Source organism: Oryzias latipes, chromosome 17 (assembly GCF_002234675.1).
Source record: "Oryzias latipes chromosome 17, ASM223467v1".
Lineage (NCBI taxonomy): Eukaryota > Metazoa > Chordata > Actinopteri > Beloniformes > Adrianichthyidae > Oryzias > Oryzias latipes.
In genome coordinates, this window is record NC_019875.2 from 24,900,335 (window position 1) to 24,923,866 (window position 23,532).

Below are 23,532 nucleotides of genomic sequence, written 5' to 3' on the forward strand. Positions count from 1 at the left end.
AGTCTCCTAATCAATAATTTTGCCACAAATGCACAAAAACCTATTAAAATGATACTAACATCCTTTGCTGGATTCAAAGGCACAGTTATAATTTCTTTTGTTATGATTTCGTCATTTTTTTATCTTCTTATTCTGGTCAGCTCATATTTGATAAAAGGGAAGAATTTTTGTCTTAAAGCTTTCTTACATTACAGTAGTTTTTAGTACTTTATTTTCTAAAATGGTCTTTTTTGTTTTCCTTTTGTAAGAAGCAGATAGAGGAACCTTTATTGCAAGAAGTACATACACATATTTTTAACCCCTTTGTGCTGTATGTTTGTAATTTGCAATGTACCATTAAATCCAGGACACCCCTCTAGCATCACAAAGAATGGAAAACATTAAAGAGCATTTTTTTTACATAATTGGAAATAATCAGGCATCAAAGGGTTAAAAATCAAAAACATAAATCTTTTGCTTTCAAAACCTGCTAAATTGTCTTAATAGAAATGAACTTTAATGTGTGAATTATGAAATAATTAGGTTTTTTCCCCCATAATCACACAATTTCCAACTTAAATTAGCAGACACTCACCGAAATGCATATGAATGTAGTGAAATGTGTGTCAAACAAAAATAAACAAATACAGCAACCATGAGGCATCTCCTTTTAATTCATTTAATGTTTTAAGCTTTTTTCCTGTCAGTCACAGAGACAACATTGAACAGTCCTTGGTAAAATTACCTTTCCCTAATGTTTTTTTTCCCTAAATCTTTCATCCTGCATCAAGCAATCATAGAGACAGACACACAACAGTGATAAAAAATCACAGGGAATTGCACCATCATGAAAATGACAGTTTCGGAAATGCCTGCCATCCTCACCACGTAAGTCCCACCAAACAGAGCAGCCATGAATTTGCTGAGCAGAGCTGCACACAAACTGGCGACGTGAACGAACGGTCCCTGTGAAAGGAGGCAGAGTGAGATGAGTGAACGCTCAGCTGCAAGCAGAAGCATTACAAAGCACCGTTCTGCTCAATTAAATCTAGTTTCAGGCCATTTTATGAGATCCAGAAGGGAAAACATTGTGGATTTTAGCAGGAAATCAAAGTACACCAAGCTCCTGTCAATACAATTTGTAAATCCACTGAGATGAGAAAACATAGTTCTACCTCTTTTCCCAATGGCATCCCACTGCCCAGGGCGCAGGTCAAACCAATGACTTTGGCCACAAAGGTCTTAAAAGTCAAATACTCCTTGAGCACTACCCCTCTAAGAATTGTCTTCATCTCAGGAATACCAGAGCCTAAGGAGGGAAAATTAAAGAGACCACATGTGATGATGGAGCACAGATCCAAGATGATTTGAAAGAAAGCAATTAGACCAAGAAGAGAAGGTGAAATGTGAGGAGTGATTGATATTCATGTAGATCTATATGTGCACATCTCATCACATATATACTTTGAATCTCCTGCAATGCGTGCTGCATTTGTCCTTGGAACAGTAATGCTGCAATTAGGGGCAATTGCATTATTCAAGCTGAGAAAATGGATTTATATTAGTGAAGTGAATTCATGTGTTCTGGCATAATTTGTGTGCATCTTACCTACAGCCTGGGGCGCCAGTATCTGTGTGAACCCTGCTGAGAAAGTGATGAGCACAACAGGGTAGGTGACCCAGGCGATGTACTGCAGAAGCATGTTACTGTCCAGTCCAGCAAACATCCACTTCTGTGCTGCACATTCACACAAACACACACACAGATACACAAACAGAGGAACCTTTAATCGACAATGGAAGAAAGTTAATCAAGCTGAGCATCTAAACTTATTCTCTTAAGTTTTCTTTTACCTTTTTATGGTTGCAGGTTTTCACCTCATTGAACATTGGTCTCAAATCCCCAGCAAAACTACAACGTACGATTTTTTTTTACATGTCTTTTTTGTTATCAAAACTGGAGGAAATAAGTCCTTGACCTTTGCGATTTTGTGGGTTTATCCACTTAAAAAGAAATTCACAGTCTGTCATCCTGATGGTAGATTCATATCAACAGTGCAAGACAGAAAATCACACACAAAAAAAAAAAAATCAAGAAATCCACTTTAACGTATAAAGTATAATTTATAATATAAATTTATTTGCATTTTGGAACTTTCTTGCCGGAAAGACTTAGAACTTTGTCGCAAAAACCTTTTTGGCAAATGTAGAGGTCAGACGTTTTTCTTGTAGTTGATGAACAGATTTCCGCAGAAATCATGAGGAGTTTTTGTCTTGTTAATGACTTTTAAATCTTTCTGATTTGGTGGTAACTCTGAGCTTGAGCTCTCTCCATAGTTTTTTAATAGGATTGAGGTCAGCCAATAGGTGCTGCTATATATATATCCACGTAGGCTATTTTCAGCATTTAAAATAAGTGCAGTCAAAGTTCAGCATTGGCCAAATTGATTTTAGAAGTTATGTGTGAATAGTCACTTCCTACATTTTTTAAATAAAAATATAGATTTAAATTAAAAAATTTAAATTTATATATAATCTATAAAGACAATTTCTTGATTGTCTTTGAGATTTTTGCTGTCATTGTCCAAATAAATCTAGCATTAGGATGGCTGACTGTCACTTTCTTTTAAGATGGGTAAACCTGTAAAATCAGCGAGGGATTAAATGCTTCTTAGCTCCAATATAAAGGATTACTAAAAAAAAGCCTTTTATTTTCCTCATTGGGTTTATTTCATCTCTTGTGACTCTGTGTCTTTACCTTCTTGGCAGAAAGCGATGGCGTAGTCCATGACCCAGCTGACCAGCGCCATGAGAAGCCCCAGCAAAATGAGGAAGATCCAGTCCTCCCCCACCCGCGAGATCAGGAACTTCTGGCAGCGTGATGCACACACTGAGCGGGAAGGAGGAGAAGGGCAGACAGAGAGAGGAATGAAGAGATGAAAGCAAAACTGAAACTCAGGACAGTATCTTCAGCGTGTGACAGGCCTGCAGAGGTGTCTGTTAGTGTGCAGCCCAGATAAGCAGATCAGACTTGAAGAGGAGTAACAGATGGATGGAGGAGCACAACCATTTTTTATGTACGACACATTAAAAAATATTCTTTGGCAAAAACTAAAAGACAAACTCTTCATAATGGCTTCATGTGGTCAATACAAAACACTAAAAACAAAGAAATGGTTGGTGTTGTCTTCATTCCTAAACTGCAAACTTTTGATACATTTTGGAGTTCTTAGAAAATAAAAGCTTGCAACTGAAAAGATATTACCTTTTTGATGATATAATTACATTACACAGGTACACCTCAGGTTTGCAGTTGCTTTTGTCTATAGAAAACCAGCTTTACAATATGAGTGTCACATTTTACATACATTTATTTTATTAATCTACAATTACATTTGTTGCGCAGAATCTACTGCCACCTGGTGTTGCTATGGTTGCCCAATTGTCATGTAATGCCTGAATTATCACATAATATATATTTAAAAAGGACACATGTAAGTCATTTTAACAAAGACTTGCTTTTTTGGAATGGCTTTTAACACTCAGTTGGGGGCATCTTATTTTGTGCTTTTTGTGCCTTTTCGTAACCTAATTTTATGCTTTATTTATTTATTTTGTTCATTTTTGTTGCCAATTTGCTCAATTTTAAATTATCTTAGCTTTTTTTCTATTGTAAGACACCCTGCAAACATTTTAAAGTGCTATAAAAATAAACATTATGTAATTCATAAACTGGCTTTAAGGTACTTTTTTAAATCCCATGAATGTTGATTTGGTACAAAGGAAAAAAAAACTTTTATTTCAGTGTTCCTGATTTTCTGAATTTGTTTCTTATATTCTAAAGTCCATTCTCCTCCTAAATTTTATTAAAGGGCGTAAAGGTCAGTTTAGTCAGGTGCAAATTGACAATTTATAGCATGAAGGGATTAAATGTAAAAGATCTTTCTTAGATTTTTCTTTTTTCTTCGTTTAAAGTAACTTCTGTCGAATCCTAAAAGCCTTTTCTATATTTTTACTTTAGCACGGCTGAGTGATTAAAAAAATAAAACACACTTTAAGCTGCATCCAAATTTAGAAAGTTTTTTATATTCCACTTTGTTTGTTCACCCTGAGGACACAGAGAAGTCAGACAATAAGATTATTATTCCCACAAAAATCATGACTGACATGAGGAGAGCAAATCTTTTTATATAAACACACAATAATACTAGTTAATTTGGTGACAAAACAAAGCAGGTCAGTTGTACATTTCACTATTCCACTATAATCTGTAGTTCTGAGCTAGGTCAGCTAAATGAAGCATCTTTGGACTCATTTCTCTGAAAATGCTGCCAACGCCTGGAATTCAATCCAATATCCAGAAAGTGTGTCTCCCTAGAGAGAAATGTGAATGTCCCACTAACACATTTGTGGATCCAATGTTACTAAAATGCTTCAAATTATATGAATCTCTTGTCTTCATTTATCTATTTACTTCATTCAAACAGCCTGTTTCAAGATAAGGAACACACGGTCTTCAGTTAAAAAAACAAACAAACAAACTGCCAAACATTTAGTAGTAAAACACGCAAAAAAAGTCAATGAAAAAGGTACAGAAGAGGTCGAATGATACAAAACAAAAGTAATATTTCACCTTAAAACATTTAGTTTTACATTTGATAATAATTGTTTAAAAAATATACTTAATGGACAAACAAAGACGTGCAAAAATATGGAAATAGATAGTGATGTCAGAAACAAAACTAAATCTTAACTTAAAGTAGGAACAAAAATTTACGATCAGTTTCCCTTAAGGATTGAAAAGATCATCTTTTATTTATTTCTATTATAAATAAACATTATAGTTTCTCCATAGCCAAGCAAATACATGCTCTATAGACTAATGCACCAAAGGTTTTTGAAGGTCACTTATTGGTCTCTCACACAAGCAGTTATTTAAAGGCAGTCCTGAAAATTGAATACCAAACAATTGAACTAAATTACAATTGATAAAGTCAAATGTGTTAAATTTTCTTCCCATTTCTTTGTCTGGGTCAGTCATGGTGCAGAGGTAGAGTGGTCCAGTTTGGAAGATCGCTAGTTCGGTTCCCACTCTGACTCTGTGCGCCCATGTGCCAAAGTGTCCTTGAGCAAGGCACTGAACCCAACTGTGTTCCTGGTGGATATAGGTCTGTGCCAGTTTAAATATTGCATTAATACCACTGTACCAAATTAGCCTTTTATGAAAAATAAAATCTAATTTGAATTTAGATTAGATCAGGTTTTGGTAACATTTCTGATGCTTTTTTCTTAGCAATAATCCAATTGTGCCTCTTGAGTTCCAAATAAATGATTTCAGTTTTTCAATAAACAGTGCAAGTGTCTTTTTTAGTGCACGCAGGAGTCGGACTGCAACCGGGAGCCAAAAGAAACAAGACACAAATCTACGCTTTGTTTGCTGAGCTGCTCAGCAGTCACTCCACCTGCTGTGTGGAAATTTGCTCGTTGGATTTGTAACCATGGAGAGAAAATAGAGTTTCACAGCAAACATCTGCTTTTTTTTGTGAGTTTTACCATCTTACTGATATTCTGAAGTGGACCAAGTTTGTTTTGTGGTAAATATCTGTGTGTAAGATTGTGGAGGAGATGGTGGGTCACACCTCTGAACAGTAATCCATTTTAAAAATATCCGGGATGAAAATAGAAAGCAGCTTCTGTTAAACAAATGAGATAAAGCAGAAAAAATGATCTTTTTATGTAATATTAATTAATTTGAGGCTTTGCAAAAAGGAATTCCAGTCAAAAGGTATAAATGATTGAAATGTAATGTTCTTAACATAATATGGCCTCTTTAAGGTTAATTGAGATATTACAGTGCCATATTTTGGCCTCATGAGACATACTGGCAGCATTCCCATTCAGTCTCTGATACACACAGAAACACACACACTCATTGGCATGAATCATTCTCTTAGTCCTAGCCTCAGCCATCACAGCTAAATGCTTAATCCCATCTTTTACTCTTGTTCTAACCTTCACTTATATATTAACAGGATTCACATCTTGACTCACATTCACAGATATTTACATCGTGCTTTAATTACAGGCATGCACCGGTTTTGCTTATTTATGGCTACCAAGCGCAACATAAAACATGAAACTCTAAAAAAGCTAAAGCCTGGAATAACCAGGGGACAGAGATCTGACTCACACTAGGCCAAAAATCCCTGAAAAACTCTCCTCCTGACTCGAAATAAACACATTGAAAGAGTACATCAGCTCTCCATCATGACAGTTACAGAGCCTTTGGCTGCATGTGTAGGCTACCTTGCTCAAAAGTCACTGATCTGAAGCGAGGTACTCTCACTCAAAGTCCCTCACCTACGGAGACGCTGTTCCCACACAGAAGCATGAGAGGAAAAATGCTGAAACTCCCACTTTCACCCAATCCAGAGAAACCCTCTCTCTGCACGTTATCTAAGCAGGACGAGCCCGTCCAGTCTCCCTATAGACACATTTAAAAATATAAAAACCTCTTGATCTGTGAGTACACACAGCAGACACGCAGCATACAGATATTGGACCGCTGATCTCCCCAAAAAAATAAAATAAAAAAAAAGAGGTAGTTTGAAATGGCTTCCATCACTACAAAAAAATAGCTGCAGTTCATTTGGTGTGGCTTTCACTAGCCATCACACTTTAATCAGACTAATAAAGTCACAAGGGCAAAGAAGCAGAAGATTGGTGCTGGAGGGCAGAGAGGCTGGAAGGACGAAGCACCTTCACTGTCAGGTTTACATCAGCTTAAATTAGCTTACATTCACACGCAGACATTTTGCAGATGTTTTTAAGCTGATGAACAAAGCTGTAAATGAAAACAATCCATCCATGTACCTTCCGAATAATATAAAATCTAAAGATGAAACATTCTGCTATTGTTTTATGGATATTTTAGTTTTTTAACCTTCAGGGGTTTATTAACCAAATCAATATAATGCAGGTTCCACTGAAAGCACTGAAAAAGGATAAACAGTGAATTCTCTCTGCATCTCCAGGCTGTTAAAAACACACAAACGGTCTGTCACTCTGCTTCTGTGGGAGCTCTGCTATGCTGCCACTCCCTTATCTGCAGTCATCAGGGAAGACCAGTCTTAAATAATCTGACAGTTCAGATCAGAGTTCAACTCACACATGGGTAAATGCACGCCCAGAGCATGCATCTTCACACACAGGCAAAGACACACCACAGACAATAGCCATCCAGCAGAGGGAGCAGTGACAAGGAGTCATTGCAGGCTGGGGGTCATTGCTCACATCAGCCACATTAAATCTTGTTCACTCCTGCTCTCTTGAGTCGGGTAGTTGTTCTGCTGTGTTTTTTTTAAGTCAGTGCTTTCATACAATTTGAGCATCTACTGAAGCGCTAAAATCGGCCGTTTGTGGGGCCTCACACATGAAGAAAAACCAGTGGACTGCGTTAGCTCTCATGCATCAGTGTTGATGAAGTTCCTCACTTTGTCCCTAGTAGCACCGAAGGTGTGTTACTCAAAGAACCTTACTTACACTGGCACTTTGCACATGGATCTTTGTCATGCTCCAGGAGATCAGCAGCTCGACTTCGAACGCTGGTGTTCCTCCGCAGTCCCCCGCTATCGCGTACCCCTCCATCTCGTAGGCGTGCAGCCTCCTCCTTGGCATACGCACCCAGCTCCTGGGTGTACCGCCCATACATCTGTGTGTACAAAGGCAGAAATACAGAACCTTTATGCAGGTAATAGAGGTGTGAGGCAGTGTGATTCAGCGGGTTTCCTGCTTTAAAACTGAATAAATAGGTGGTTAAGACATTCAGCTTGTGAGGAAAAAGCTACAATTCAGAGACAGTTGTTAGAAATTTGATTTTACTCAAATGTAACTTAGTATTCTGCATTGTTTCCTAACAGGAAATTTATTTTCAGACTTGGATAATTATCTCTGACATCTATAAGATATAAAAATCAACATTTTCTGAACTTTAAATCAGGCGTTGTGTAATGACTTCCTCTCAGACTGATGAGCAGACAATAATCTCCACCTGTCTGATCCCAGCTGATTAACTCTGCAGGTTGGAGCCCAATTGACTGCTAACAAGGAGGGGTGGAGTTCATTGCAACAATCAATGAATAAAAGCTGCATCTGAGCTGAGCCTGTCATGTCTGCAGCTTTGGTCAGTTTGTAGTCACTAACACCATAATGGGGTTTGGCAAGTGGTTGTTTGGTGTTGTGATTTTGGCTTGTGGTGCGTCAGCACAAAACCACTGGATACCACAGAAACACCAGCCCCTGTTTCCTCATCAAGCGCAGCCACAGGTCACTACTTTTGATAAGTGCAATGTGGAGGAGGGTGACAAGATTGAATGTGGGACTTCGGATATCACTGTGGAGCAGTGTGAAAAAATCAACTGCTGCTTTGACGGGTGGAAGTGTCACTATGGAAAAGGAGGTAAGTCAAATGAGACGAATAAAAATGCCATTTGGTGCAATGTTGTGAAGTAATGTTTGTGTTGCTCAGTGACTGTGCAGTGTACCAGGGATGGTCAGTTTGTGGTGGTTGTTGCCAAAGACACCACTGTGCCTCCCATTGATGTGAACTCGATCAGTCTGCTGGAGTCCAATGGTGACTTCTGTGGTCCAGTTGACAGCACCTCAGCCTTTGCCATTTTTCAGTTTCCTGTGACTGCATGTGGTACTACACTCAAGGTAGGTTTCAGCACTATCAAAATGTCAAGCTGAATTTAAATGTCACTCCAGCTTACTGGAATGTAAACTTGGACTGATTCTTATCTATAGGACGATGAAAACTACATTGTCTATGAAAACCACATGTCTTCATCATATGAAGTAGGAGTTGGACCCAGAGGATCAATCACAAGAGACAGTCATTTTGAGTAAGTCATGCTTAATCTTTTAGGTCAAAGCCCTTGTGCTAAACTTTTCAAGGACTTTATGTTCCTGTAGACTCTTCAGTGGCAAAATCTAGTTTAAAAATATTGGGACCAAAGGAATTGGCTGTAACTGGTCTAACTCTGAACAATTTAAAAAATGTCAACTTTAGCCATTTAGATCAGGGGGTGTCAAACTCGAGGCCTTTGAGGGCTGGCCTCAAATTCTGCCTGATCTGCTGCTGATCACCTGGACCAGGTCCATTTAGCCAAAGAGCCTCAATGGCAGGTTGGGCCAAAAGCATGTTGGACACTCGCCCTCAAGGCCTGGATTCTGACACCCCTGCCCTAGATCTTCTGCGTTCTACTTCAGTTGCTAGAGGTGTGTGTGTGTGTGTGTATATCTGTACAAAAGTCAAACTCTTTAGATCATAGTTCAAAGTGCTGCATGCCCTAAAACCAGAGGTTTTACAGTCCACTGACCATGAGGCAACCTGAAACTAATGTGCTCATAGCATGTCCCTCAAAGTTTTCCCTACTGCCAACAGGTTGTTGTTCATGTGCAAGTACTCTGGCTCAGCTGTGGAAGCTCTTATCTTGGAGGTCAACCCTGTTCCTGCTCCTCAACCAGTTGCAGCTCTGGGACCCCTGAGAGTGGAGCTCAGACTGGCAAATGGACAATGTCTCGCAAAGGGTTGCGTAGAAGGGAAGTACTGGAACTTGAACTCTTAGTTTGCCTGTTGCTTGTATATTCATGTTGTGGTTGCTTTACTACTCTTTTGTAGAAGAGGAAGCATACAACTCATTCTACAACCCAGCTGAATATCCGGTAACCAAAGTGTTGAGGCAACCAGTTTATGTTGAGGTCAGGGTGCTTGGAAGGTCTGACCCAAACATTGTCCTAAACCTTGATCACTGTTGGGCCACTGCAACCCCAAATCCCCAAAGTGTTCCCCAGTGGGACCTCCTTGTTGATGGGTATGAAACAGGATATTAATTGTAGCTGCTTTTCTTTGCTAGAAGATTAACCGTCCTTTGCTGCAGGTGCCCTTACCAGGATGACAGATACTCAACGATATTGGTTCCAGTGGATAGCTCTTCTGGCCTTGAGTACCCAACTCATTACAAACGGTTCATCAGCAAGATGTTTGCATTTGTGGTTCCAGAAATATATACTCCCCAGGAGACGGTATGCCTATAATACAGTTTATAACTTTAGAGCCACTTCAAAGCTCAACTTTGCTGGTTTCTCCATGCAGGTGTACATCCACTGTGCCACAGCTGTGTGCTACCCAAGTAGCACAAACTCCTGTGAACAACGCTGTCATCGTCAGCGTAAGTATCAACAAGCTTTACTACCATTGGAGCTGTCAGTCTATTGACTGGACCAGTGTGTAATGCAAATGACAGGAAGTTGATTATTGAGGGGAGATAAATGCTGTTTTCTCAAAGGCCAGTTGCAAAAGTTTTGAATAAAAACTTTTCAGATCACTTAATGTACCGTTAAAGACTCCTTAATACAACCTACAGCTAAAATCTGTCTATTGCAGGAAGAGCTGCGGTAAAGATTCCTTCAAGTCAGAAGGCTCTGGTCTCCAGTGGTAAAGTGATCCTGATCAAGAGTCCTGCATTTCACTTGAAAAGTTAAAATTGCTCTTGGCCATCTGTTTTAATAAAGCTTGTCAAAGCTCATGCTCAACTCTTTGTTCTGAATTGGTGTAATACTTCTGGTGAGGGAAGCGTTTGCAAAGACTATAGTGAGCTAATGAGAATTTCCTAGGCACTAGGAAATATTTCGTATTAGAACTAATTAAAGAAACTTTGTTAAACTGCAGGTATTTATGCATTTGACATATAAACAAATCTGTGCCTTTGCTTGTCCAGGATTCAAATTAACCCTGTAAAGCACACTATCAAATTGCTGAACATTAATGTTTTAAAATCCATAATTCAATTTTTCAGAAAACTCAATAGGAGTAAAATTTGCTCACATTTAAAATAAAAACACCTTTACCCACTTTGATCACACTAAACACGGTGTAAGACTAGAGAATCAATATTCTCAATACAGGTTTTGTAACAGTGTAGAAAATGGCAGCTTTTCCTGCCAGAAGTTGAGAGGCCATTTTTGACATGACTGGAAAAAGCTGTCTCCTGTGGCAAGATGATCACTACAGGCTAAAGTTAGGAATGTTTAGAGTCTAGGGTATTAAAATGCCAAAGGTAATTTAGGGTTAACCCACTTGACACCTGAATTTTATTTCCAACTATGAAAATTACTTTTTGCTTTATAATTGAAGCTAAAGGTAATTTTGGCATCGCTGGGCTTTAAGGTCCAGTCCAACTATATTTTCTACTGTGAAAACATCCCCAGTGGTATTTTAATTCATTTTATAGCCAAAATAAAGCCTGTCATCTTAGACCTCTGCAGCGCAGGAGGAACTCAATAGAAATCTGCCTCTGGGTTGTGGTCGGGACTTTTGGTGGGTGCCTTTGTCACTCCTATTGGCTTGCAGCTCCTCACTTCCCCAAGCTAACAGTGTAGCAAAAAATAGCGAGCAATATCTGAGCTATCCAGTTGTACAGTTTTGAGCCAGATGGTAGCTCAGTTGAGGAAAATGAAGACTTCAATGGATCTATTTGTTTTCAAGTGGAGGATTTAAAATTTGAGCGGCGCAGGTAGACTTTGGCCCGTCCATGGCAGTTGCATCACAGACCAGAGCAGTGACGTGCAGTCAGGAGAGGCAGGTGAGGCTGTGCCTCACCTGTCATTATGGGAAGAAAAGAGAAAAAATAAATTCAATTATTATATTTAATCAGTAATTTGTGCTTTGCAGTCTTTTTCCATTTAAATTTACCATTTCTGGGTGTTTTTTTCTTTTCAAAATCGCTGAATTTCCGCATTTGCCGTTCAGATACTAAGAAGTGATGTGTGATGAGGCACCAGCCCGCTGAGCCTCACCTTGGATTGCGCAATACCTATGCAGTCAGACGGTGCTGCTGTCTCTCTGTATGTCGGTTCAATCACTTGTACTATATGAGCTGAGTTTACATAATTTAGCAGATGTATTTGATGCACAGTGCTTGTTTTTATAAATAACTGTATGTGAGGGACGTGTTTCTTGTGCTGAGCGCTAAACGCCGGCGAAAAAGCCGCTGGGTGAGGCCAGCAGTTCTCGTGCCTCATGTTAGGGGGCGCCGGTGAGCCCTGAGATTATGACGCTAAAAAACAATAGAATAAGTGATAGCAAGCGGCAAGTCATTTTCTTCAGAAGGAGCGGCATATGGACTTTATTTACAAGTAAAGGTAAGATGATAATAACGTTTGTGCTTTTTTCTATGCTGCAGTTTGTATATGAAAAAAAATATGTTGAGATTATATTTTAAACAAAACACGTCAACTGTTGTCAATCAAATGGTGAATAAGTTACTCAGTATGGTTCATATGTTTGTAAATCTGACTGATGACGTCAGTGCCTCACCAGCCATTAACCTCACCGCACGTCACTGGACCAGAGGTTTTCCTCTGCTCCTCACCACAATTTGAATGAAGAAATACTCAGGAACTGCACTTTTAATCTTATTCTTTTATCTGTTCTCCGTTATTTAGTTTTCATTGTAGGTCGTTAAGGATGATACATGTTTGCTTCTAAAATGGCTTAAAAATTAAAGCCTCTGCAGTTGTCAGAATTCCAGTTGGACTTGTTTCATGCATCACCCTGACAGCCAGTAGACGGTCTCTAGCATGCAAACCTTAGTGCAGCCTTGTTGCCCTTCAAATCCTGTCATGACAAGATTTCTGTGTAGCTACAAGTTGCAAAGTCTCTCTGCTGTGCACCATCTCCCTCTTTGTTCCCCCTCTCTATCTCATTGAGATGGGCATCACGACTCCTCTAGCCTCACACTTTCTGCTCTCGTGAACAAGGAGGTGCAGAGGGAAAGCAGAGCAGCTGTATTGGTTCAGTCTGGCAGGCAAAGAGGACCATGCTGTCAGGATGCTCATCTTCACTTCAGCTCTTGCAGTAAAGTCTGGAAGGCTAAAAATTCAAAGGAGTATTATTTAAAACATCGCTGAATGGGAATGCATAATTAAAAATGGAATGACTAGAGACGGAGCAGCTTGCATGTACATCTGAAAAAAGGAAAATTAGATTGAAAACCACAAATTGCAAAAAAAATAAGCAACCAAAGAAATGAACACAAATTGTGAAAAATATAGTAAAAATATAGCTGGTTTTTCGTGCACATGCTACAAAAGGTGTTAAACAAGGAAGGCACAGCTGCTGTTCCCTGGATAATAACCTAAAAATCTTAACATGCCTCTTTGGCTTTTATAATCCCTATAAAGCTCTTGCGCAAAGAAAACATTGTGTGAATGTTGTCTTAGCTGATGGTAATGCTGTCACCAGAGAGAGGCGCTGCACTGCTAAAACAGATGCATGCATCGAAGCTCACTAAATGGCTGTCTCTTCTAAAGTATTTCCTTAGAAATCTTAACCATCTGGTGGACAGAGGGCTTATATCATACAGTCTAATCAATGACTGGGTAATTGCATCGAAATACAACAAGAATGCGGCTCAATAATGAATGAACAAAATCTGTATTAAGATGCATGAATTGCCGTGTCTGTAGCTAATTTAAGTAAAGTCATCCATGCTTCATTCATGCATCATTGCAACTGCGGCTCTTTACCAATCCATCTTCCTTAAATGTAAAAAAAAACGTTTTATTTTACAAATGTTTCAGCAGAGCAGTTGACAATTTATCACTGTTTTTTATTTGGTTGTTACCAAAACAATTCCTCATTCCATCTATTCGTACACTCTTGATCATATTAAGAGCTTGAGCCCCTCCCACTTGTCACTTATGCGCCCTGAACTTGCGCTTGCGGAATATTGCTAAGATCAGAAATATACTTTCTAAGAGTGATGCTGAAAAACTCATCCATGCGTTTGTTACGTCGAGGCTGGATTACTGTAACTCCTTGTTAGCAGCGTGTCCTAAGAGTTCCTTAAGAAGTCTCCAGCTTGTTCAGAACGCAGCAGCTAGATTGTTAGCTGGAACTAGCAGAAGAGATCACATCACTCCTGTGTTAGTTTCGCTCCATTGGCTCCCAGTTGATTCCAGAATCAAGTTCAAGATCCTCCTGTTAACCTATAAGGCCTTACATGGAATGGCCCCGTCCTATATTAAGGACCTCATAGTCCCTTACCATCCAATGAGAACACTTCGCTCGCAAAATGCAGGACTGCTTGTGGTTCCTAGAATTAGTAAAAGTACGGTTGGAGGTAGAGCGTTTAGTCACTAAGCCCCTGTCTTATGGAATAAACTCCCAGCTCATGTAAGAGAGGCCGACTCAGTTTCTACATTCAAAGCTAGACTGAAAACATTCCTATTTGGACAGGCTTATTGTCAGACTAGTTAGTATTCAGAGATTATTTAACTTAATGTTAATTTGTTTAAATTAAACTTAATAACTATTTCTTTTAAAAGGCTGTTAGAAGTTGAAGCTGGGGTAACTATGGTGCACTGGGGTTCTGTCCTCTTTCCTGTTTTTACTTCTACCCTTCCTCTCCTCTATTCTTGATCATAATTTATCATTTAGTTCTCCATGCCTCTGTTTGGTGCAGTGCGATTCATGTATTGTCCCTCTTTTCCTCTCCCCTCCTGGGGAGTGGGAGTGCTTCCAGACTCCAGTTGGCTCATCCGTGCTCCAGTTCCTGACCGTTTACCTCGCCTTTGCTCCTGCTCCTACACCTGGCTGTGGATCCTGCCTCTGGCTCATCTCTGGCTCGTCTCTGCTCTGTACCTGACCGAGTACCTCGTCTCTGCTCCTGCTCCTACACCTGGCTGTGGTTCCTGTCCCCGGCTCGACTCGCGCCTTTGACTGTCCCCACAACCACGGCTGGATGAAGCTCGTCTGCTGGACTTTTATATATGTAGTTGTAGATTTAGATAAGTTAATTCTTCTCTAAGATTTCTGGTAAATCGCCTGTCCGTCCTGGGGGAGGATCCCTCCTTCATGTGGGCACCCCTGAGGTTTCTTCGTTTTTACCGGAATCCGGTTTTTTTGGGAGTTTTTCCTTACCGCGAAGGGGGGTCTAAGGGCAGGGATGCCAGTATAGCTTAGTCAGTTTGTTAGTTCATTTTAGTATTTTTCTATTGAACTCTTTGTATTCGTGATCCTTTTGATTTCATGTTTTACTTCGAAGCCCATCGAGACGACTGTTGTTGTGATTTTGGGCTATACAAATAAAATTGAATTGAATTGAATTGAACAATACATCATTGACCCCTTTCATGCATTAAAAAATTAATATATGGGCAAAACACTGCTTTCTTTTTTTAAAATGGAAAAAAAAACTTTTAAAGAAGCATCTTTTTATAATCTTGGGTTTATTTTAGGCAGTAAAACAGGGTTTTAGTTAATAAGCAATTCATTTTACTCTAAAAGCAACAAACATCAAAAACTAGAATCTCCTAATAAGAAAAATTTGTGTAGATTTATATACCTATATTTTTCATTTAAAAAATGTACCGGTACATGCATTTCTAAAGAATTGTGTATTTCTTACCCTTTTTTGCTGAGTTATATTACTTTGTTATTATAATAGCTGCAGAATGCATTGCTTTTTTAAACACTGAATGACTGGAGGCACATGCCGTATTGGTTTCTGTGCTCATCAATCATGATTGATATGTAGTAACTGGAATTCATTTCCACTACCATATAAAACAGGAGCTAAATCCATTCATAAAGTAAATTTTGATTTGAAATGTTCTGTGTGATTTATTTTCACGCTCTCACATGCTTAACACAAAAACCCACAACTGGCACCGGCAAACTCCAACAGACTGCAAACAAGCTCAGTTCATTTTGGGGCCTGAGGTGAGGCAATCACCGGCCATCTGGAGCACAGCCCCCCAGAGAGAATGGCAGGTAACCCCCTCTGGGTGAAATGAGCTGTTATCTATAACCAGTTTACCAGCCTGCTTCTGCATTTGCATCTGTCAACACTCTGCACCAGTCCGGCACCTTCTTCCTACTGAACGTGTTTAATATTTCATAACTTGCAACTAAGAGCTTGCAGCAGTTGGTATTAAAAAGTTAATTTATTCAATAAAAGAAGGTCTAAGGGGAGAATTAGCAAATAATTGATGCACTTGCTACAGACATTTTTTGAGTAAAATCTTGTGAAGGTAAAATAAGTGAAAAACAAAAACATAAAATAGCACTTCATTCCATAATTAGCTTGCAGGATTTAGGTGGTTCACCTTTCACAACCACACCGGTTTTAACTCTTCTCCGAAGGTGGTCTGTTAATTTACAAACACAAAAGTTTTGGTCCATTCCACCAAAAACTTTTTTTGGTCAGTGTCCACCCTTAGTCATTTCATGTCTTTCATGCATTTTGGACGTTGCTCTCAGCTCTGGTGAACTTTCAAAACAGAAAGGCACCACACAACCCTCAAAATTGGAAACATAAAATTGTCTAAAATATCTTGATATGCTGGAGTTTACTGGAACAGCACCGAGGTCTAGCTTTTAAAAAAAAACATTCTTCACATCTCACATCTCCACAGAGACATCTCCACTGCCCTGCTGTCCACTGGTGCAGTGCTCTTCTTCACTCCCCCTAATTCAATAAACAAAGGCTTGGATGCAGCTTTCCAGTCATGAAAACATCTTTTATGAAGCTCTCCATTTGTTGATCTTGATGCAATCTAAAAATAGAAGGTTGGAACTAGTAATTAGTGCAAACTGTGCAATTGGCAAAGGCTGACACTGTTACTTTGAAACAGACCCACTCTGATAAAACTAGTGTTTGTGGTGTTTTAACATGTTTTTGAGGCATTTTTGTTACGATAGAGGACAAATATTAAGAAAATTAAGACCAAAATTGTGTATCTCAGAATTTTTTTCTTTAAAACCCAGTAAATCAGAGGTCAAGGAAAAAAAATGCAGTTTAAAAAGAGCTTTTTTGTGACTTAGATAATAGATATACTGGGCGGACAACACGTTGCATGCTCCGAGCTCTCAGGGGAAGGCAGGGTTCCTTCACGCCAACGGTGCCACCCACAACTTGGAGGTAAATTTGTAATGATCCACAGCCGCTCTGCAAAATCTACGTCTTAGAAAACGACAGCATAATCATAATTAAAAGACTACTGGGAACTATATTGGAATGAGTGTTTAATCACTTTCGCCTTGAAATGACACCACTAACATGACCATGAAATATTTACACGAGATGATTTCAGTGAGGGACTTGTGAAGGTGGCATGACAGTCATTCCCTGAGCTCCTCCCTTCATAAATGCTTTCAGGATCAGTCTACCTGCATAAATGTTGCATTTTAAACAGCTGTTGCAATAAAAAAAATTAAAATACTTGATGTCAATAATCTGAGGAGGTGGATGGATGTGAATTTATAAGAAAATGTGCTTTTGTTACTACTTTTGGTCTCGTTTTCAAAAACAAATAGTCATCCCTGCATGACTCTGCGATCTCATAACTGTTGTAACTTGCTCCAGCCTGCAGTCATAATCGATGTGGTCTTTTTTGAGCAGAAAACCAACAACACTGACTTATTACCAGGGTTTAAACACACAGAACACAATGTCCTGCCCCCGCTCATCTGTTAAGACACACTGAAGCAAAGCCAGCATTATCATTTATTTGGATTGATTTTTTTCTGACAACCTGATGTGAATCCAATATCGGCTTCTCTGCCCTCCTTGTTTTGTTGCTACCTGTTCCTGCTGGGAGAATCATGTAGCTCTCTCACTGCTCAGCACTGCTCTGTTCAACTGCTTGTTACTTTCTGACTGTGTGCCATTTGGTGCTGGGCTTCATCTAACAATCTTGTGCTATGAGAAAATCAAAACAATGAAGGGAGTCTAGACTGCATTTATGTCATAGAGAAACAGGAAAATCTAGGTGGTAAGTCCTTAAGGTTTAAGGTGTTTAAGGAGTCGGATATTTTTATCTTATACTTAGAAGGAGATTTCTACAGCAAATGTTTGTTTTCCTGAAAAAATCCCTCAAACTTGAGAATTATTGGTCATCTGTTTGTTTGTTTGTTTTTTTAATTTAAAGAAGTGTCTAGCACATAAACAGGCCAATATTACACAATTACAGCCTGGTCCTCAGGTTCACCATCCTCTGGCCCTGTCTGGGGCCTCCGCTGGTCACCTGTGGCCGCCTTCCCACTCGGGCGGTCGGTTTCTGCCGCTTCCCCCTCTTGACCTCGGTGGGGCTGGCATGTAAGTTGCACGGGCGTGCAGTGTGGGCTGACCATGGGCTGTGCCAGCCTGCCTCTGGGGTTGGGGGTGGGTGGGGGCTCAGGACTCCCGGGCGGTGGCGTGCCTGTCGTCTGGGCACCGGGGTAGGTCTCGAGCGGTCGGGGCATCGGGTATAGGCCCGGTGTGCCTTTGGGGTGGGGCGGCTCTGCGCATTCTCTGTTCCTCCTACTCCTCAGCCGGGGGGGCTGCTGGGTCCTGACCTCTGTCTCTGTTTCTGTGGTGGGGGTCAGGTGCACGGGAGGGTGGTTGTTCCTGGATCTTTGTATGACGGTGAGGCTCTTGGATGCCTGGATCGGCCGGGTTGCTGCGCTGTCTGCCCCTAGCTCTGGGGTGTGGTGTGCCAGGCCTCCTGCCTTTGCTGGAGCATTCAGTGTGATCAAGGTACACTCTAAGAGGCACACATTCATTCAACCCACCCGCTTATTCACCTTTGCACAAATATGGAATGGGTATTGTTTTTTCTCTTTTTCTACACCCCTTTTCATGAATATCTGTAATGCAAATATTGTGTGTACTGTCTATGTGCAGAAATCTAAATAATAAATATGTAATCATTAATGCATGGTTATACTTCTAACCTGCAAATAGTTGTGTGCAGTCTATTTTTTTTTTTTTTTTGCTGCTGTGTGAACTATTTCATGTAATTTACTTACAACATTTTTATGTTTTAACTTTCTAATATCGACTACCCCCCACTCCAACCCCTTATCCCCCATCTCTGACATCCCACTCTGTTTCTTTCTTTCCCTTTTTTATTTCTTTTTTCCTTCCGGTCCAACAAGGAGTGCATACAAATATAATTTTCATAAATAAAACTTAGCCTCAAATACAAAAGGGGTTTATACAAATAGACACTCAGTCTGTCTGAAGATCCATAAACCCCAATTGTAACAATAAAATCTGTCCAAAACAAGAGCCACTCAGCTCTCATCTGCTTGCTCAGCTGTTGGACAGGACAAGTTAAAAAAAAAACAGGCAAATATTACAATATTAACAATTACAGCTCTAAATTTAAACACTGTGCCAGATTTATACATGCAGTTAGAGGTATTGTGTGGGCAGTATGGTAGGTGATAACTGAAGCAAACTGTTCTGAAAAACACATCCTTGCTTTTTTCTGTTGCTTCGCCTCATTAATCAGATTCATTCATCCAGTTTTTTAAACTCACTTCATTCTTTTTTGGGGCCATGGTGTTGCTGGAGCTGCTGAAGGGTGAAGGTGTTGTACCTCCTGGACAGTTTCCTGGTCCGTTGCAGGGCATCACAGAGCCACAAACACACATCTAAAAGACCATTTTAGAGTCACTAATCAGCCTATGAAACATGTTTTTGGACTGTGGAGGGAGCTGTCTGGAGATAACCCACGTACGCATGAGGAGAACATGCACAGAAAGGTGTCAGCTGGGATTTGAACCGGGGTCTTCTAGCTGTGAGTTGAAAGTGCTACTAACCACTACACCACCATGCAGGCATGTTGATGCATATCAGTTACTTAAATTGGAGCATGTTATTGCATTTTCCATGAACACTGTCCAATGGTGTTTTACTTTGACCCTTTTGGTAGTCCTATTAGTTTTTTTCACACACTAAAAAAACATGCATGTATAAGTTGTTGTTGTTTACCCTGCGTGTCCTTTCAAGGGTTGCCACAGCAAATCAGCTTTTGCTGATTCTCACAGGTGGTTTGGCAGAGATGTTAACCCCTGATGCCCTTCCTGACACATCCTTGTATTTTAACCGGGCTGGGACAGGCACGGGGGGGGCAGACTAGGGCTACAAAGTTAGGCAGAAGCGCAAAGGGTCTTAAAATGCATGTACAAGTTATGTTGGGGGAAAAAAGTTATAAAAAAAAAAGGTTATTTCCACTTCTTCCTGAAAAGACCACTTTGAAAAATAGGTTTCGTTTATTATGAAGGCTTTAATAAAAACAAATAAATATAATATATGTTATTAGCTGCATTGTTTTTGAATTTATAATCTTTATTATTTTTCCAAAAGAAATTTAACCGATGGAAGTCATGAAACTCAAAAAGCCATAATTTCAGGAATCTACCAGTCATTTTGGTGAGTGAAGTTAGCTCTGATGATAACTTCTGTTTAAAAAGTTTTTCTATATTTCTTTCTAAAACTTGGAAGTTTTAACTCCAATCATTCAATGTCTGAATCCATAGGTACTTCTACAAATCCAGTCACCAGACAAGCGCTAAGATGCATCTTGAAAAGGCAGCCCGTCCATCACAGAGCTACACAGAAACAAACCCCACAAACAATCAAGAGCACTCCCACTCACAGCTGTGATCAATCTGAACCACTCCGTTTTGAGGTGAATACAGATGAACAATCTTGTTATCTGAGTGCAAAGCTGATTCTCCTCTTGTCTATTCAACTGAGAACACAAAGCAGCAAAATAGAAACTTCACAGAGGAGCACTTTTAGCACAACTCCACTATAAATGCAACTGAAAAACCAGAAAAATCGTACAAAAACAGCAATTATTTAAAAAAAAAAAGTAAAACCATTCACTTATTAGATAAATAATAATAAAAAAAAATCCTGTAAAAAAAAAGGAACATTTCTTCAATTAGTGAAACTTTCAGTGTTGCAACACTCCTGCTCCTCCTTTCAAAGGCAAATACAAATAACCTTTATGAAACCAATCCACCATTTATCAAGCAGGAATAAATATTTTATTCTCTAATATGAACACTAAAAGTCCCCTCCCAACTGTTTCTGTTCCTACATATTCATAAACTGAGTCTAATCTTCTCCCTCTTTTATTAATCGTGTGAGAAAGTGATGAGTCCCATCGCTGCATGGAGGATGATGGATTTTTAAAATCGTGTGTATGAATATGCCAGTGTGATTGCTGAAGCTGACCATGTATTGATGAGGCTACAGGAGAAGCGGGAGGACTAAAACACTTAAGCAAGTGATGCCTCCAGGGAGGAGACTGCAAAATTGAATTTAGAGAAGGAGGCCGCAGATTTGGCTTGTGCAGTTGTCCAGTGGAGGCAGCTTTTAGACCAGCTACATATGAGTCAGAGCTCTGTCACACACGAATTAAACAAACATGCACAGTCGAGCATACTTGTGCACACAGGTGCTACCAGGATGAGAACAAAAATTCATCTCAGCACAAAGTCATGACATTAAAGAGGCAGAGGAGTGAGAGGCCGGTGAGGGAGGGGGGGATGTCACTGAGATTGATGCTCAAGCAGAGACTGCTTTTCGGTAAAAGATTTAAGGATCAACTAATGAAATGAGAAATCAGCATTTCGAAGAAGTAAAATCTCAGATTTGTTTAGACATTACACATAAACTGCCAACGTTTTTTTACGTACCTACATCTCAACACCAGGATCAATTTTTGTGTTTTTTCCTAAAAGCTCATCAATATTGTAAACCAGTCCTTTTCCAATGAATTAATCCAATTCTGGTGATGCTTTGCTTAAGGCTGTGTAACATAGCCACTACGTCATATCGCACAGAGGAAAAGTGGTCATATGTGGATAAACGTGAGAAAAGTTGTGGTCCTTCACATGTACTCTTTACAGGTGTATCACGAATGAACCACGTTAAAACCATAGAAAAAGTACAAAATAAACCACGCAAAGAACATTTAAATCTAAGTAGAATATGAACCGTCTATGATTATTGTGCTGTTTATTTGCAAGTCATCAGTGATTTGTGCGTCAGTTACAGGGTTTTAACGTGATATGTGTGCCATGTATGCGATTTAAAAGTTATACATCGATGGTACATGCATTACAAGTCTATTAGACATACTGGATCAGTCGCAAAATGCCACAAATTTGCATATGAGTCTAGCAAAAATCATGCTCAATTGTGTAATATTTATGTAATAATTGTGTGTAAGCCAACCGACCAAAAAATTTTAAACAGCTCAAAACTGAATTCACGTAAAGACCCTTCGGCCAAAACACTTGACAGACATCTGCGTACATCGACGAATGACGAATACTTAAGAATGACGTTTATCACACATGTATCACGAAAGACTGAAATTTCATACGTGGAAAATACGCAAAATGTACGTGGCTGTGAAACACCGCCTTTAGGTTGAGAACAGGCTTATTCCCAATACAAGAGTCCTTTGTGATAGCTGCTTTTTTAACTGGTCAACTGTTGAATGGTGGGAGACACAGCCTTCTTCATCTGTAAACAAATTAATAATGTAACTTGTGTTGCTGCATCAGGTGAAGCTTTTTCATTAAAGCTTCTGTGAAAAATCACTGCAAATTATTTGCGTAATTTAAATCATTTCCAAAGCAAAACATATCCATCCATTCATCCATCCATCTTGAATCCGCTTTAGGGTCACAGCGCTGCTGGAGCCAACCTAGCTACCGTTGGGTGAAGGTAGGGTACACCCTGAGCAGGTCGCCAGACTGTTGCAGGACAAAACATTTATGTCCCGGAGTATTTTCATAACATTAACATTCTGATATTGAAAAAAGATTCTACCATTTTTCGCATCCACAAACACTCCTCGTAAGCTAAATAAATCTTAAAGTCCTGGATTCATGCCTCTTAGCTGCACACTTATGAATTTCCACAAATAATGCTAAGACAACCACATCTGCTGTCTACTTTACTGCCCCCTGGTGGCTTCTTTGTTTACACGGTTGAAGATTTGCTAACAATAGAGGTTCAGAATATCCTGAAAGAATTAACTTTTGTTGTGAATTCAAACATTACTGAACATTATTTTTAGCTAACACAAGCCAAAAAGCATCTCAGTTCTTCATTTGGCTTTTTTATAAGATTTTTGGAAATAGAGAAATATATATATTTTACTTTCACTTATTCTACTTCACATATTATGCTGTTTTGTTTTCTTGTCAAACTTTTAATGTTATTTTTAATCCATTATATTATGTTTTGTATAAAAATAGTCCTGTGTTAATCAACTTTGAGAAATTTCTTTGTGTGAATACCTTCCCTTTCGAGGCTCTGCAATCTGCAGTAGAGTAAGCTTGTAACAGACCTATTTAGGCGTGACAGAACCTGAAATGGACTCAGGCCAATTTCTGTGTAGGAGGACAAAGAAATTGCTGAGTTAAAGAAACCAAACTCCCCTGAAGAGACACCTCTTTTGTGTGAACCTGTATCTAGACACACACACACACACAAACAGCTAAATGGCTGACACAGTGCACAAAAAAACATCTGCGCTGAGTATGAACTCTGAGGTTCAAAGACAAGACTGGGACCAAACTCTGTGAGCTGTGGGATTTCCAGATGAAGACAGGAAAAAAGGGAGATAAAAACCAAATGAATATTGACTGATAGATAAAAGAAATCAGGAATCTTAAGCATCAGAGGAACA

General features: G+C 39.5%; 2 protein-coding genes across 6 annotated transcripts in view; one reads left to right on the forward strand and one right to left on the reverse strand.

Annotated features, from left to right (window-relative positions):
- LOC101160845 (chloride channel protein 2) overlaps positions 1 to 23,532 on the reverse strand; it is a 55,142-nt gene that overhangs the window by 20,400 nt on the left and 11,210 nt on the right. For 4 of the 5 annotated variants that reach the window (XM_011486858.3, XM_011486859.3, XM_020711091.2 and 1 more), the window contains exons 2-6: positions 7,522 to 7,690; positions 2,738 to 2,869; positions 1,589 to 1,717; positions 1,155 to 1,288; positions 865 to 945 (exon numbers count right to left, since the gene is read on the reverse strand). In XM_011486858.3, the coding sequence (XP_011485160.1) occupies positions 865 to 945; positions 1,155 to 1,288; positions 1,589 to 1,717; positions 2,738 to 2,869; positions 7,522 to 7,690 (645 nt within the window). Of the gene's footprint in view, positions 1 to 864; positions 946 to 1,154; positions 1,289 to 1,588; positions 1,718 to 2,737; positions 2,870 to 7,521; positions 7,691 to 23,532 lie in introns of those variants that run through there. The other variant, XM_020711093.1, reaches the window with a different exon arrangement.
- LOC100049332 (ZPB domain containing protein) lies at positions 8,165 to 10,573 on the forward strand. The gene is given in 8 exon segments (NM_001104747.1): positions 8,165 to 8,437; positions 8,507 to 8,694; positions 8,785 to 8,882; positions 9,425 to 9,582; positions 9,662 to 9,854; positions 9,921 to 10,065; positions 10,136 to 10,211; positions 10,427 to 10,573. Coding segments are annotated over 8 exon segments (1,206 nt in total). The 5' UTR covers positions 8,165 to 8,187; the 3' UTR covers positions 10,525 to 10,573.